General features: G+C 46.2%; 1 protein-coding gene across 1 annotated transcript in view; it reads right to left on the reverse strand.

Annotated features, from left to right (window-relative positions):
* Nucleotides 1-12,158: 12,158 nt before the first annotated feature.
* Nucleotides 12,159-13,168, reverse strand: part of IQCA1 (IQ motif containing with AAA domain 1) — a 171,929-nt gene continuing 170,919 nt past the window's right edge. Inside the window, exon 19 of the mRNA XM_059053485.2 lies at nucleotides 12,159-12,554. Within this exon, the coding sequence (XP_058909468.1) occupies nucleotides 12,426-12,554 (129 nt within the window). The 3' untranslated portion in view covers nucleotides 12,159-12,425. The remainder of the gene's footprint in view (nucleotides 12,555-13,168) is intronic.

Here is a 13,168-nt window from a genome sequence, read left to right on the forward strand (position 1 = left end):
TCTCCCCACATTTTTTGGTCAGGGATGTATGCTTCCTATTCCTCTAAGAGCAGCACTGAGTTTTGTAGTTAATCAAATTTAGTTAAAAGGAGGGAAAGTGGGCAAAAGACATGAAGAGATATTGAAGAGGAGATCCAGATGGCAAATAAGCACACACAAAAAATGTTCGGCCTGAGTAGCCGTCAGGGAAATGCAAGTTAAAAAAAAAAAAAGACAGTCAGATATCTCTACACACCTATCAGAATGGCTGAAATAAAAAAGAGTGACAACACCAAATGCTGACCAGGATGCAGAGAAACTGGATCCCTCATCCATTGCTGCTGAGAATGTAACATGGTGCTGCCACTCTGGAAAACAGTTGGACAATTTCTTATAAAACCAAACGCGTGATTTTCAGAGACCCAGAAATTTCACTCCTGGGAATTTATTCCAGAGAAATGAAAACTTGTGTTCACACAAAAACCTGTACACAAATATTCATAGCAGCTTTTTTGGATAATAAACCCCAACTGAAAAAACCCAAATACAAATATTTTCTTACATTCTGTGGGCTGTCTTTTCAGTTCCCTATTTTTAGAAAGATATTTTAAATGCATTTGTATGTCTACGTTGAGAGCCACAGAAAAGCAGCAAAATGTAAAGTCATAACTTCTGAAAATTTAGATTCTTAGACCTGAGAATAAGCTGTGGACTAGTCAGATGACCAGTTTTAGGGACAAAGAAACTGAGGTTTGGGCAGATCGAGTTTTGCCAAAGGTCTGTACACACCCATTGATGACAAAACTGAGCTTGTACCGGCGTCTTCTTCCCTGTTCTGTGTTCTTTATTCTCACTTTTTTTTTTTTTGGTTCCTTTGGATAAAGCATAGATGGACTTTCATTTCTTACTAATTTAAGGAAGTTCCTTTTGCTGATAATACTTAGGGTTTTTCTATCAGAGGGAAGACTTTTGAAATGCTTTTCTATGTCTATTCCTTTATGCAAACAATGCTTTGCTTCCTGCCAGGCCTAAAGTCAAAGGCTCCCAAAGTATTTTCCACTTGTGTTTTAGTGACTTCATTGAATTTTCACATAAGCACACATGACTTGGACCTGTAAGGACTATAATTCCTGGAACTTTGTGTTAACACGTTTTGGCACATCTGCATTTTAACAAAAACCATTGGTTTCTTACCTTTTGAAAATCAGAGAGAATTGTGGGCATTATTGACATGAGACAAATGGCCAAATGGCCACACGAATGGGTGACTTTAGGGGCCCCTGGGGACAAAGTGTACAACACGAGTCCCGCCTAATGAACTGCCCATGCTTGTCTGGAGTGTTCAGTCTGGTGGCATCTGCACGTGTGATGGATTTGCTCCCTGACGGCAGAGACTCAAGGGTGGTGGCTGCATACGGTCCCTTGGTTGGCTCATTTCAAGTGTACCAAACATGAGTGCTCACGCACAGTTTTCTCTGACTTGCCTTCGTCCTGACTTCCAGTGTGTAAGTAGCATCTAGAACAAAACTGCTGAAAATTCATGTGCATTTGAGTCACCTGGGGATGTGACAAACTGCAGATTCTGATTCCCTAGGTCTGGGGTGGAGCCCAAGATGCTCTATTCCTAATGAAGTTTTCAGGCACCAGCTGCATCGGTGTCATCCGAGAGCTTGTCAGAAATGCAGACTCTTGGACCCCAATCCTGACCCACGGATAAGGAGCTTGCTGCATGTTAACAAGCTCCTTGGGAGATTCAAGTGTACATCCAACATGAAGAGGGGCTGCTCAGGGATGCAGCAGTGCAGCCACGGAAGGAACCCTGAGCTGCTGGTGAAAATCCACAGACAGCACCTGCCCTGAGATTCTGCCAGGAGCCTGCCTGGTACCCAGGCAGGTTCTTGGAGATCACCCTGGATCTTTCATGCATTTTCCTTTCAGGCCCACTTGATGACCCACCACTGGTCCCCTCCTTCTTACCTTCCACCCCGGGGGGTCTTCCTAGTTAAAAGGCATCTGTTTTGTACAGTGGACCTTCTCCCCATCTTACAAGCTGTATTCTCACTACAATCCCAGGGACTCAGGCACAGATGGGGTCTGGCAGGCAGGGTCTGAGGACATTTTATTGACCTGCAGATGCCCTAAGGCATCCTAGAGGTGGCCACGTGACAGCAGCTTCCCTCCCCTTCATGGAAGTCGGGGCCTGGGCTAGGGGGTAATGTGCAGAGAGAGAGGCCATTTGGCTCATAGAAACTTAGGAGAGTTTATTGACCTAATAATGCCAGTGGGACAGCTGGGTGAAACCACCGTGGTGTCCCCAACTTGTCTCCAAGAAACCAACTTTCAAGGAAGTTTTATTGGCCCCAATACACCATCTCCTCCATTCTCCTGGTTTGGCTTCCTCTTATCACCAAAACAATCTCCATTCCACTGGGATTCACCAAGGCAACAGGGAGGAAGGCTTTGAAAAATGCATTCTGTTCAAAGGACCTTAGCTCTTCCCTCCACCGTCAATGGAAGTCATTAGGAGCTAACATTTCCCAATTATATACGTCAGCTGAGATGTGTGTGTGTGTGTGTGTGTGTGTGTGTGTGTGTGTGTATGTGCATCTGGATATGGCAGCGATGGTGTTTTGTAGTCGTATTCTAATGTAATTGGCCAAGGCAAACAGAAAATACTGGGCAAACAGATTTATTTAGTTTTGGGCACGGCTTGTCGAATCCGCAATTCTGATAAGGAGAGAAGAAAGAGCAGATGCCAAGTTTTCTACTCTTGCATTTCGTCCAAATCCATTTGACTATTAAGCCTGTCTGGTTAATATCACACTTCTTCGCAGCTTTAACTCACTACTATTACTCTGTGTGTAAATTATCAGAGAAGTGAAAACAAGTTACATCCCCTTCCTCACTGCATAACCCTTCCCATCCTGCACTCCATTTTCTCCACCATTACAACTCATACCCCTGTGACAAAGTGGGGGCATCTTTAAGGGGGATGGGGGAGTGAGCTTGCAGTGGAGTCTGCACTTGACCATCAGAGCTGTTTGTCCTCAAAGGTGGGTCTTGTCCTCTCCCCACCTTGTGCATGCAGGGCTGCCCACTTGAAGCAGGACAGTCCCTTAGTGTGTTTGGACTCAAGGGGAGACATTTAGATGGATTCATCCATTTCTGGATTCTCTATGCTAAAGATTTGTTTCTTCTGTGTCTAGTGTGGGCATAGCCCCTGTAGAGCACTCGTCTCAAGCATCTCCTCTGCATCCTGAGGTCACCAGTCATAAGAGCACGTGGCAGGGTAAAGCACCTCCCAGGAGGTAGGAGGGGGTGCAGGTAGATGCTGGTTAATGCACGTCTCTGCCCCTTGAGCCAGCTGCCCTGTACCGCATGCTCCATTTCTTTTTGAGGGACTCCTGCTAAAATGCTCTTTTAGAGCATATTTTTAAGTGCAGTGTCAAGATGGTGACTTCCTCTCCCTTGTAGTCTGAAGCTCCTCTCCCCATCACTTCATTTTTGAAAACAGTTTGTTTCATTTTTGAAAGAACACTTAATATGAGACCTGCCTTTTTAAAGCACACAATATAGTCTTGTTGACCATAGTTACAAGGCTGTGCACCACATCTCTAGAGCTTATCCATGTTGCTTCACTGACATTTACATCCATTGATTAGCAGCTCCCCATTTCCCCCCACCCCCACCCATTGCCTCATTCTGATGCAAGTTCAGATGTTTGCCAGCACTCCCCCTTAGCACGGGCAGCAGCGCTATCCTCTGCGACCATCACAAGCAGGGTTAAGGTGTGCACACACGCCCAGCTCCTGGCGGCAATCTTCTAGGGAGCCGCTTTCCGGAGATGTCCATCCGCCAGTGAGTGCAGAGAATGGGAATCTGATGGAAGCACTTTCCCTGCTCTTGCTCTCAAGGTATTTGGAGTTTATTTCAACCCTTTCCTGACAATGGCTTCCTTGCCCCTTTCTCTTTCCCTTTGTGTCTGGTGTGGCAGGAGGCGCTGGATCTTTTCAACACACGGCAGCACAGGTGTCACGGCCCGCCTGCTTTCCCGTTGGCAAGTGAGCCCAGAGAGGATGGAACCATGGCGGCGCTGGGTCCCCTCTGAAGGCATCTACAGACGCGAATGATTCAGGGGATGTCTCCAACGAGGGCTGGCTCTCCCAACCGTGCTCACATCCGCCTTTGGCCAGTTTCTATGGTGACAGAAATGGTTGACAGGGGTCCTCTGCTGGGGGTGTCCATGGCCCAGGCTGGGACCTCACCCCTGGAGGGCTGGCAGGAGGCCACGGCCCTGTAGTCTAGGATTTTCACCCCCCTCTACTTTCTGCTTTTTGTGTAGATGAAACTTTGACCCAGCTGGGCCACTTTTGAGAATCTATCAAGCAGAAATAGATGAGGCACTGAACAAAGTTCTGTGTGAGATGACATTTGTTGTGGCATGACTGTTATGGCCCAGATGGTCAGCTGTGGTCAGCTGATGCTAATACTGCTGAGATAAAGAACATGTCCTTCAGCTGCAGGGTGGGCGGCAGGCAGCAGTCTTCAGGATCCATCTTTTAAGGCAAAGGCATGGTCTTCCCCGGCAGACCCTGGTCAGTGAGAATGATCCAATAGAAGAAGCTAGTGACTGATGACCAGGTGAAACACACAAGGAGGACTCCAGAATCTTACCTGTACTGTTTCCTATCAGACAGGCGAGGGCTTGGCTGGGACCACAGGACCAGGCACAGTCAGCTGAGGCCACAGCAACTCTGTGCTCCAAGTTTCCCCCGGCGGCCAGGATCCACCTCAAGTCCAAGTCCATGCAGCGCTCAGTCAGCTCACACTTGAGAACCACCTTCATCGCGAGGTTGGTAGATGCCTGTGCCTTGCACAAAATAGGACTAAAGGAATTGCCGTTTCACTAAGTGTCTCTTCTCACTCATGGTCACTCTTTCCTCCCTTTCGACATGTACTTGTCCATCCCCCAACTGTTGCATGGTCCCAAGGAAGGGACAGCCCTGTGATGGACATTCCCTGCGAGCGTATGCAGAATGGATGAGATGTCAGGGACAAGCAGAGGTGTGGAGACCCCCCCAAGCAGACAAAAAATGGGCATTCTTTAAATAGCTGTACATTTACTTACTGGAGATGGTAGAATAGCTTATATTCTATTAGTAAACAAAGATACTTATTCATAAAATGACTTGCCGCCAACTTTACATTTAGAATAAGATTCCCGATGTGCCCTGGTTGTAACAGAGCTTGTTCCCAACCTGGAACCGACCAAGAGCGGTGCTTACACATCTCCACTTGAGGGCACTGTGGTCCCAGTGTTGTTCTGGTGTCCCTTTCAGCTGGAACCCTGGGCAAGTGCCTGGCTGGTCCAGCTCTTCATCAAACTCTCAATGTGCTCCTTGAGGAACAGGAGAAGTTTCCATTCTCGTCAAGGACAAAGGCCTTGAGCCAAGTGACTGCTTAGTCTGTGCTGGATTTGCACAGAGAGCACTGGGTGTCCTTGGCCACTGGAGAAGCGATGCCAGTCTCTGCAGGGGCAGTGAGTTCCCTGCTGCCATCCATGCATGGGTGACTGTCCCAGTTTGATTCCATATTGGAGGGAAGCTGGGTTCACCTTCCTCACAGAGCCGAGGATCTTGGGTGGAGTGCCCCTTGCTGCCCAGCCTTGGAAACCAAGCTCACGAGGTAACAGTAGAATCTGGTGTGGTCTGGTTGTCATCTTAGTGTTAGCTGACCTATCATTCTTCCCCTTCCCAGGACCAGGAGAGAAGGCAGGAATGGGTTTCACCAAGGTCAAAGGTAGCCCCAATCCATATTTGGAGCATTTGAAGGTTGGCACAGGCCGGTCTGTAGGTGCAGCCAGCCCTGTAGCTCTTCCCTCACTGGACACAGCACCACCGTGCTCCAGGGACAAACACAAAACCTCTGTCATTCCAGATCGTGTCAGCTCATTATCATAAGCATTATTTAATCCTGGCAACACAATAATCTCTTCCCTGTGTATGTGTGAGTATGTATTATGCAAGATTCAAAGTCACTTGGTGCCATGAGGAAAGTAAAAAGACTCTCTGCATAGGGCAGAAATAATTTGCAAGACCAACTTGGGGTAGAGGGTTCTCAAATGAACTCCAGTGGTCCGACAGCTTTCAGAGGGCCAGGCAGGCACCCCCTTTGAAAAGCTGAGTAACAAAAGGCCCTGGCTAGGGGCATTATAATTTGCTCCAACCAGTTCCAAAGGACTCCTATTTTCAATGATGTAAAGAGAAATACTAATGTCACAGGACGTGGGCATTGTGCTTGGTGTAAGTACACACACAAAAGCTAAGCGAGGGTATTTTGGATGTCTTGTTGGGGAAGATGTAATTAAATTTACCTTTGAGAACGCTCTGAAGTCTCTGGCTCACTCTTTTATATAAAGGTAACGTTCCCCATCAGCTCATCTGTCAGTTGTAGAATTCTCGCAAATTGGGAAAGTTGCTGAGGCAGAATCAATGTTTCCACTTGGAGTAAAATCGTCTTTCAGGAGGGAGGATGTCATCCTTGCTCTGGCTGTTTGAGTCAAGCACGATGGTCACCTGGGTGTGACACGCTGTGTTCAGTGAGCTGTGGGTGCCCCCAGGACTGGGTGTAAGTCTGGGCTCCGAGCACGGCAGCCCCGCGTGTGCCCGGGGGAGACTGAGGTTTCTGGGTGGCCTCAGCTTCTGTTCAGGCCCAGCCCCGCTAGGGTACCACCCAATGAGACCTCCCCACTGCTGAGCCCCATAAACACGGGAGTCTGGCTGGTGGGAAAAGCACCACATCTCACAGGGTGGATGGCATTGGAAGTGGCCCGTGTGCACCACACCCAGTGCAGAAGCGCTGCAAGTGGGCTTCTTTTTAAAAAAATATTTCTTTATTTATTTTTTATTGAAGTATAGTTGATCTGCAGTATCATGTTAGTTTCAGCTGTACAGTACAGTGATTCAGTTATTTATATACATATATATATAGTTCAGTTATTTTTATATATATTCTGTTTCAGATTCTTTTCCCTTATAGGTTATTACAAAATATCGAGTAGAATTCCCTGTGCTATACAGCAGGTCCTTGTTGTTTATCTCTTTTATATATAGTTGTGTGTATATGTTAATCCCAAACTCTTAATTTATCCCTCTCCACCCCTTTCCCCTTTGGTAACCATCAGTTTATTTTCTATGTCTGAGTCTCTTTCTGTTTTGTAAATAAGTTCATTTGTGTCTTTTTTTTTTTTTTTAAGATTCCACATGTAAGCGGTATCATATGATATTTGTCTTTCTCTGTCTGGCTTACTTCAATTAGTATGACAATCTCTAGGTCCATCCATGTTGCTGCAAATGGCATTATTTCCTTCTTTTTATAACAGTAATATTCCACTGTATATAATACCACATCTTTATCCATTCATCTGTCAATGTACATCTATGCAAGTGGGTTTCTAAGGGGCTGACAACACCTCCCCTTCGTATCCTGGACTGTGCCTTTGTTCTACTTGTGTCATAACTCAATAAAAACACAAATGCACATCCTCTCTTATGGATATTCACATTTTGATCAAAGGTTATTGGAAAGTTTTCTTTCAGAAGAACGACTCTCTAAAGGCAATTTCAGGTAGTCAGAGAGCAAATATTAATGGGATTGTCCAGAAGGGAATATTCATTTATCTTTAGCGTTTTTGCTTGGAAGTAGCAAACGTTCTTGAATGCATACACCTGAGTCCACAATTTAAAAACTGGAGGTAATTTTTCATGTTTCCATTTGTGGTAGAGGCTGGGCATACAGCTTTCCTATATTTCTCCCCCTCTCCTGCTCTTGAGTGTGGCCGTGTGATTGCATAGTGACCAAGGTAATAGACCTGATGTGTACACTGTTGCAGGCCTGGCCCCTGAAACCTTTCCACTGGTCCTCTCTGCTCTCCTCCACCCCGATAAGCTCTCAGGGGCTTCGCACAATAGAAGCTTCTTGGGCGTTCGGAGTCCACTTAAAGGTGAGGGAGGACTTCTCGCTGGATTCACCCAGGCTCTCACTTTGCTCCTCTGGTGGACTGTATGTTCTAGTGCAGCTTGGGGGAGGATGGAAAACAGACGGATGTCCACCATGTCAGGTGGTGGTAAATAAAGCGTGGTTAATACAACATAAAGCAAGACAGGAGGACAGAGGGGCAGGGTGGGCGCTGCTGTTGGAGATGGAGTTGACCCCGAAGCGGGGCCAGCAAGGTGCTCGGCTGGTGCCAAGAGCCGGCCGGCGCCTGGAGGATGCAGAAGCAGCTGAACTCCCCACGGGGCCACCTGAGCGGTGCTGATGCAGCCTGAGTAAGACGTCGTCAGACGCCAATGGTCAAAGATGAAAGTTGCCCCTGCTCTCCAGGATGAGGGCCACCTCTGACCAGATAGGGCTCCAGCCCTAAAGCTGTAGCTCTGGGACATAAAATAAGCCAGGATGCTCAGAGAATCACGTGCGGAGTGACTGCACGCCAGCTCTGACCCCCAGCTGTTTACTTTCTTCATCAGCATGGGGTCTGCTTCTCTCGGGATAAAACCCTCGGCGCTTTGCTCCACTTGCTGTGTGATGGTGAACATTCAGCTGCAGGTAGAGGATTTTGCCCGGTGATGTTTTGGGTGCTTTCTCAAGAATGTGGCTGGATCCCACCTGTTTAGGAGGCGGGGCGAACCTGGTCATGGTCCTCGTCGCAAATGACCCCGATGACTGTCGCGGATTCAGGCTTACAGATCCCTCGTCTCTGGAACGCTTCTGTCCTACGGGCAGTAGGAACTCAGAGCTGGAAAGATCCTTATGGGGTTCACCCCAGGTCTTTTACAGACGAGGAAACAAACATGGCTCCCTGGGGGCCCCCAGGACGGGCCCCACATCACCCTGCGTTCAGCTTCCCTGCCACCCCTCCGATCGAGTGTGTGGTCGGCTGGTGCCGGGGAGCAGCTCTCTGTGACCCTGGGAAGGCTGTTAACCTTTCTGGCCCCACCTGGAAAGCAGGGAGTCTGGTCTCGGTTTGCCGCGGATGCACTTGCAGCCTCTCCTGGGCTGCCCTCCTGCCCTTCCTGCTCGGCGTGCAGCTGGGAGCCGTGGGGGTCCGTGTCAGCCTTTCCTGCGCGCCTGGGGTCTCCGCGACTCCCTCCCTCGAGGATCAGGCAGCGGATGTTTTCACGAAACACTCGCTCAGGGTAGACACTAAACACACAGCTCTGAGCCCAGTAGCACCTGTGGGGACATCTTCTCTATGTCTGTGAGTCTGTTTCTGTTTCATAGATAAGTTCATTTGTGTCATATTTTAGATTCCACATATAAGTGATATCCTATGACATTTGTCTTTCTGACTTACTTCACTTAGTATGATAATCTGTAGTTAATAATCCATGGTGCTGTAAATGGCATTATTTCATCCTTTTTTTTTTTTTTTTTTTTTTTTTTTTTTTGCGGTACGCGGGCTTCTCACTGTTGTGGCCTCTCCCGTTGCGGAGCACAGGCTCCGGACGCGCAGGCTCAGCGGCCACGGCTCACGGGCCCAGCCGCTCCGCGGCACGCGGGATCCCCCCAGACCGGGGCACGAACCCGTGTCCCCTGCATCGGCAGGCGGACTCCCAACCACTGCACCACCAGGGAAGCCCTATTTCATCCTTTTTAATGGCTGCATGCATAGCATTCCGTTGCCATAGCTTCTTTTTTAGGGATTTATCCTACAGATCTTTCTCCTGTACATGTCCACACAGAAGACTGTATAAAGGTATTCATTGTAGCACTGACGGAATAGCAAAGGGTGGACACAATCTTAATGTCTGACCAAGAGTGGACTGGTCAGATGAATTATGCTATATCCACCAAGTGGGTGTTACGTAGCTAATATAAAACGAGGTCAATCTGTGTGTGCTGATATGAAACAATACCCAAGGTATATTATTAAGTGAAAAGAGCAAGGGGGTGGAACAATATATATGCTATGTTACCATTTGTATAAAAAAAGTGAAATATATTTTTGTGACTATATGTGCAGGAATATCCCTATCCCCTGGCACACACACAGAGCAGGAGGCCGTGGTACAAATACCGTAAAGTGCTGGGCCATAGCTTGTCAGGCTCTTGTGCAGTGTGCAGCGACCTACAAGGGGGCCCACTCTGTGCAGAGCTGAGGGCACCTGTGAGCTGGGCAAAGCTGGCTGGGTTGGGAGGACATAGTGGTTCTTGGTAACCAGGTGGGGCCGGCTGATGGGAGCCACGCGGAACAGAGTGAAAATCTAGCACTGGGAAGGGCAGGGAGTCACAGTTTGGGAGAAAACAGAGGGGTCAGTGGAGATCACATTCACGTGTGAATGTGCCATGAGAGGGTGAGCCCATAGGGACGATATTTAGACGATCTTTACCAATTTCTAAGACTCAAAGTTACTCCAAACTGCACTGTTCTATATGCCAGGCACTCTAGCCACATGTGGCCATTTAAATTTTTTTATTGTTTTATTTTCTATTGAAGTATACTTGATTTACAATGTTGTGTTAGTTTCAGGTGAACAGTGAGGTGATTCATATGTATATATATATATATATATTCTTTTTCATATTCTTTTCCATTATGGGTTATTACAAGATATTGAATACAGTGCTACACAATAGGTCCTTGCTGATTATCTGTTTTTTATATAGTAGCATATATCTGTTAATCCCAAACTCCTAACATCCTCTCACCTCCCCCTTTGGTAACCATAAGTTTGTTTCCTATGTTTGTGGGTCTGTTTCATTTTTTATAAATTAATTAGTAATTGTTTAGTCAGCTTTACCTACACAGGTTTGTATGAGTTCTGAAAAGTGTGCTTGATATCACAGTCAGACCAAGTTAAAAGGCGTTGTCCACCATTAACATTTTCATAACGCTAATTCCTTTACAATCATGATTTTCATCGCTTTACAATCCAGATCCTATTATTTTGCAATGAACACCAAACCCTAGAGCCTTGGAGCTCTCATCTTGGGTCAAAACCAAGAGTCTGCTCCCGTGATATGTGAAAGAAAGGGTCTCCGCGGACCACCCTGGAGAGACGAACATTTCACTGCTCTCTGAGCTTAGGATGGGGAGTCCGCCCACCTCTCAGGCCACTTTGAGCCTTGGCCAGACACAGTCTGGGCTGGGTAAGGGGAGGGCAGGTAGACAGTCTGCAGAAATTGGGGTTCCTTTGGTATGAGAAGGCAAATCTACGGTGGGGCACCAGGAAGGTGGAGTTTGTTCAAGAGGACAGACTCTGAGGGATGGCTCTCCAGTTTGTACAGAGCACATGCAGAGCATGGGGGTCTGGGGCTGTCTCCTTCTGTCCTAATTTGTGTTCATGTCCTGTAGAGACACACGCTGAGGGGTAGGTCCTGGTGGCCAGAAGACAGCTGGGAACCACTAGTAGTTTTGGGCATTAAGGAGCTAACCCACTGAAAATCCCAGGAAAGCCTGGAGATCTAGCTTCATCTATGGAGTAGGAGATTGTAGAACTTTCTGTGGTGTAACCAAACACTGTTCAATAGTTAATTTGAATTAAATTCCAGTAAATTTATCTCACCTCAATTTGTCTCCTTCCTTTGATGTGTTCTCACCACAATTTAGAAGCGGGTTACTTACAATACGCCACCAAATAACCTTTCATATTCCTACAAAATTGAAATTTATCTTTTGACCCTCACCTTTCTATTCTTTAATCTTTTTCTTTCTCAGAATTTCTTACTTCTTTATTCAGAGTTTCTCTTCTCCTATTTTTACCCCATTTTTGGGTCGTAGTTTTCATCTAGCCATTGGCCTGCCGGTGCTCCAGGGCTTCTCAAGAGCAGCAACCCAGGAATTAAGAGGCAATGACTTAGTCCCAATGTTCCAAATATTAGCTGTGTGACCCTGGGCCTTAGTTTCCCCATCTTCGAAGTCAGAAGATTGAAAGTGTTAATTTAAAAGATCTTTTTTAGCTCCAGCAACCAAATTACTGAGTCAGTCCAAGAAAAAGTTTTTATTCCATTGTATAGAATATATGAATAGAGTGAAGAATTAATTTATTGAAATATGTGCAAGATAATATACAGATTATTGATAAAAGCTAGTAGTACCGATGACTGACTGAATTTACTAGTTGTCAGATTAGAGTATTTTCTAACTATCAAAATTTAAATTTAGCAACTGGTATGGATGAGATGAAGTGTCCAACTGGGATAGATTGTGGAGTGTGTGAAGAGTGAGTTTTGCTTATATACAAACTTTATATAGGTTAAGAAATAATTACAAGCTCTAGAAACACTTGTTATGCACAATTAACTTGGTGGTCAGCCTACAAAAATCTAACTGAGCGAGGGCAGGGCTGGTGAACGTAGGGCATCAGTGTGGGTCTTCAGACAGGCAATGGTCAATCTCCTCCCTAGAGAGTCGGGCCCACCTCCATCCCTGGCTCTTCAGAGAGGCATTACTTTTTCTTTTTATCCTTTATCCCTTTCTTCTCCTTCTCTTTTCCTTTGTCCTTTTCATTTTCTTTGTTATCTCCTGTTAATGCCAAGGCTCGCTTTTTACCCATAGGGGTCTTGGCATACCAGTCCTGAAATCGAACAGACATTCAGGAAAATATCAAAATGATGTGAATTCACTAGTATGCCCTTAAAAATAAAGAAAAGCTCACTGAACAGAGGGGGCAAGCAGCCATTAAACGTTGGGCATTTAATGTATGTTCAATACGAATTCTTTCTACGTGGGTTTACCAACCTGTGTTTCTATACAATTTGAAACTTCTATCTCAAGGAGTTGACAGTTAAGGAGGATCACTGGCCTGATCTAACCAACGACCCTTCCCAGCTAAGTCACCTGACTTCCTGGGAAGCTTGCTCTATCCCGAAGGTGTGGGTTTTCTTGGTAATGTGAATGGCTCCCCATGGCTCAGACAAGGCTACCAGCAGCTGGACTGAGGGATACTGTTAAAAACATGGCAGAAATACTGGAGCCAAAATACCTCAAAACACTTAATGATTGCAACTGGCCCTATGATGACATTTTTCTCAACTTTCACATTTATTTGAAATCTGAGAAACACTTTGGTTTACAAGCTCTGTGGTTATATTATTTCATTAAATGACTATGCTACCAACTTATTTATCAATTCTCCCATTAACGGACATATAGGTCATTTCCAATATTTTGTTATTATGAACCGTGTTG

The sequence above is a fragment of the Kogia breviceps genome, chromosome 2 (assembly GCF_026419965.1).
Source record: "Kogia breviceps isolate mKogBre1 chromosome 2, mKogBre1 haplotype 1, whole genome shotgun sequence".
NCBI classification, from domain to species: domain Eukaryota; kingdom Metazoa; phylum Chordata; class Mammalia; order Artiodactyla; family Physeteridae; genus Kogia; species Kogia breviceps.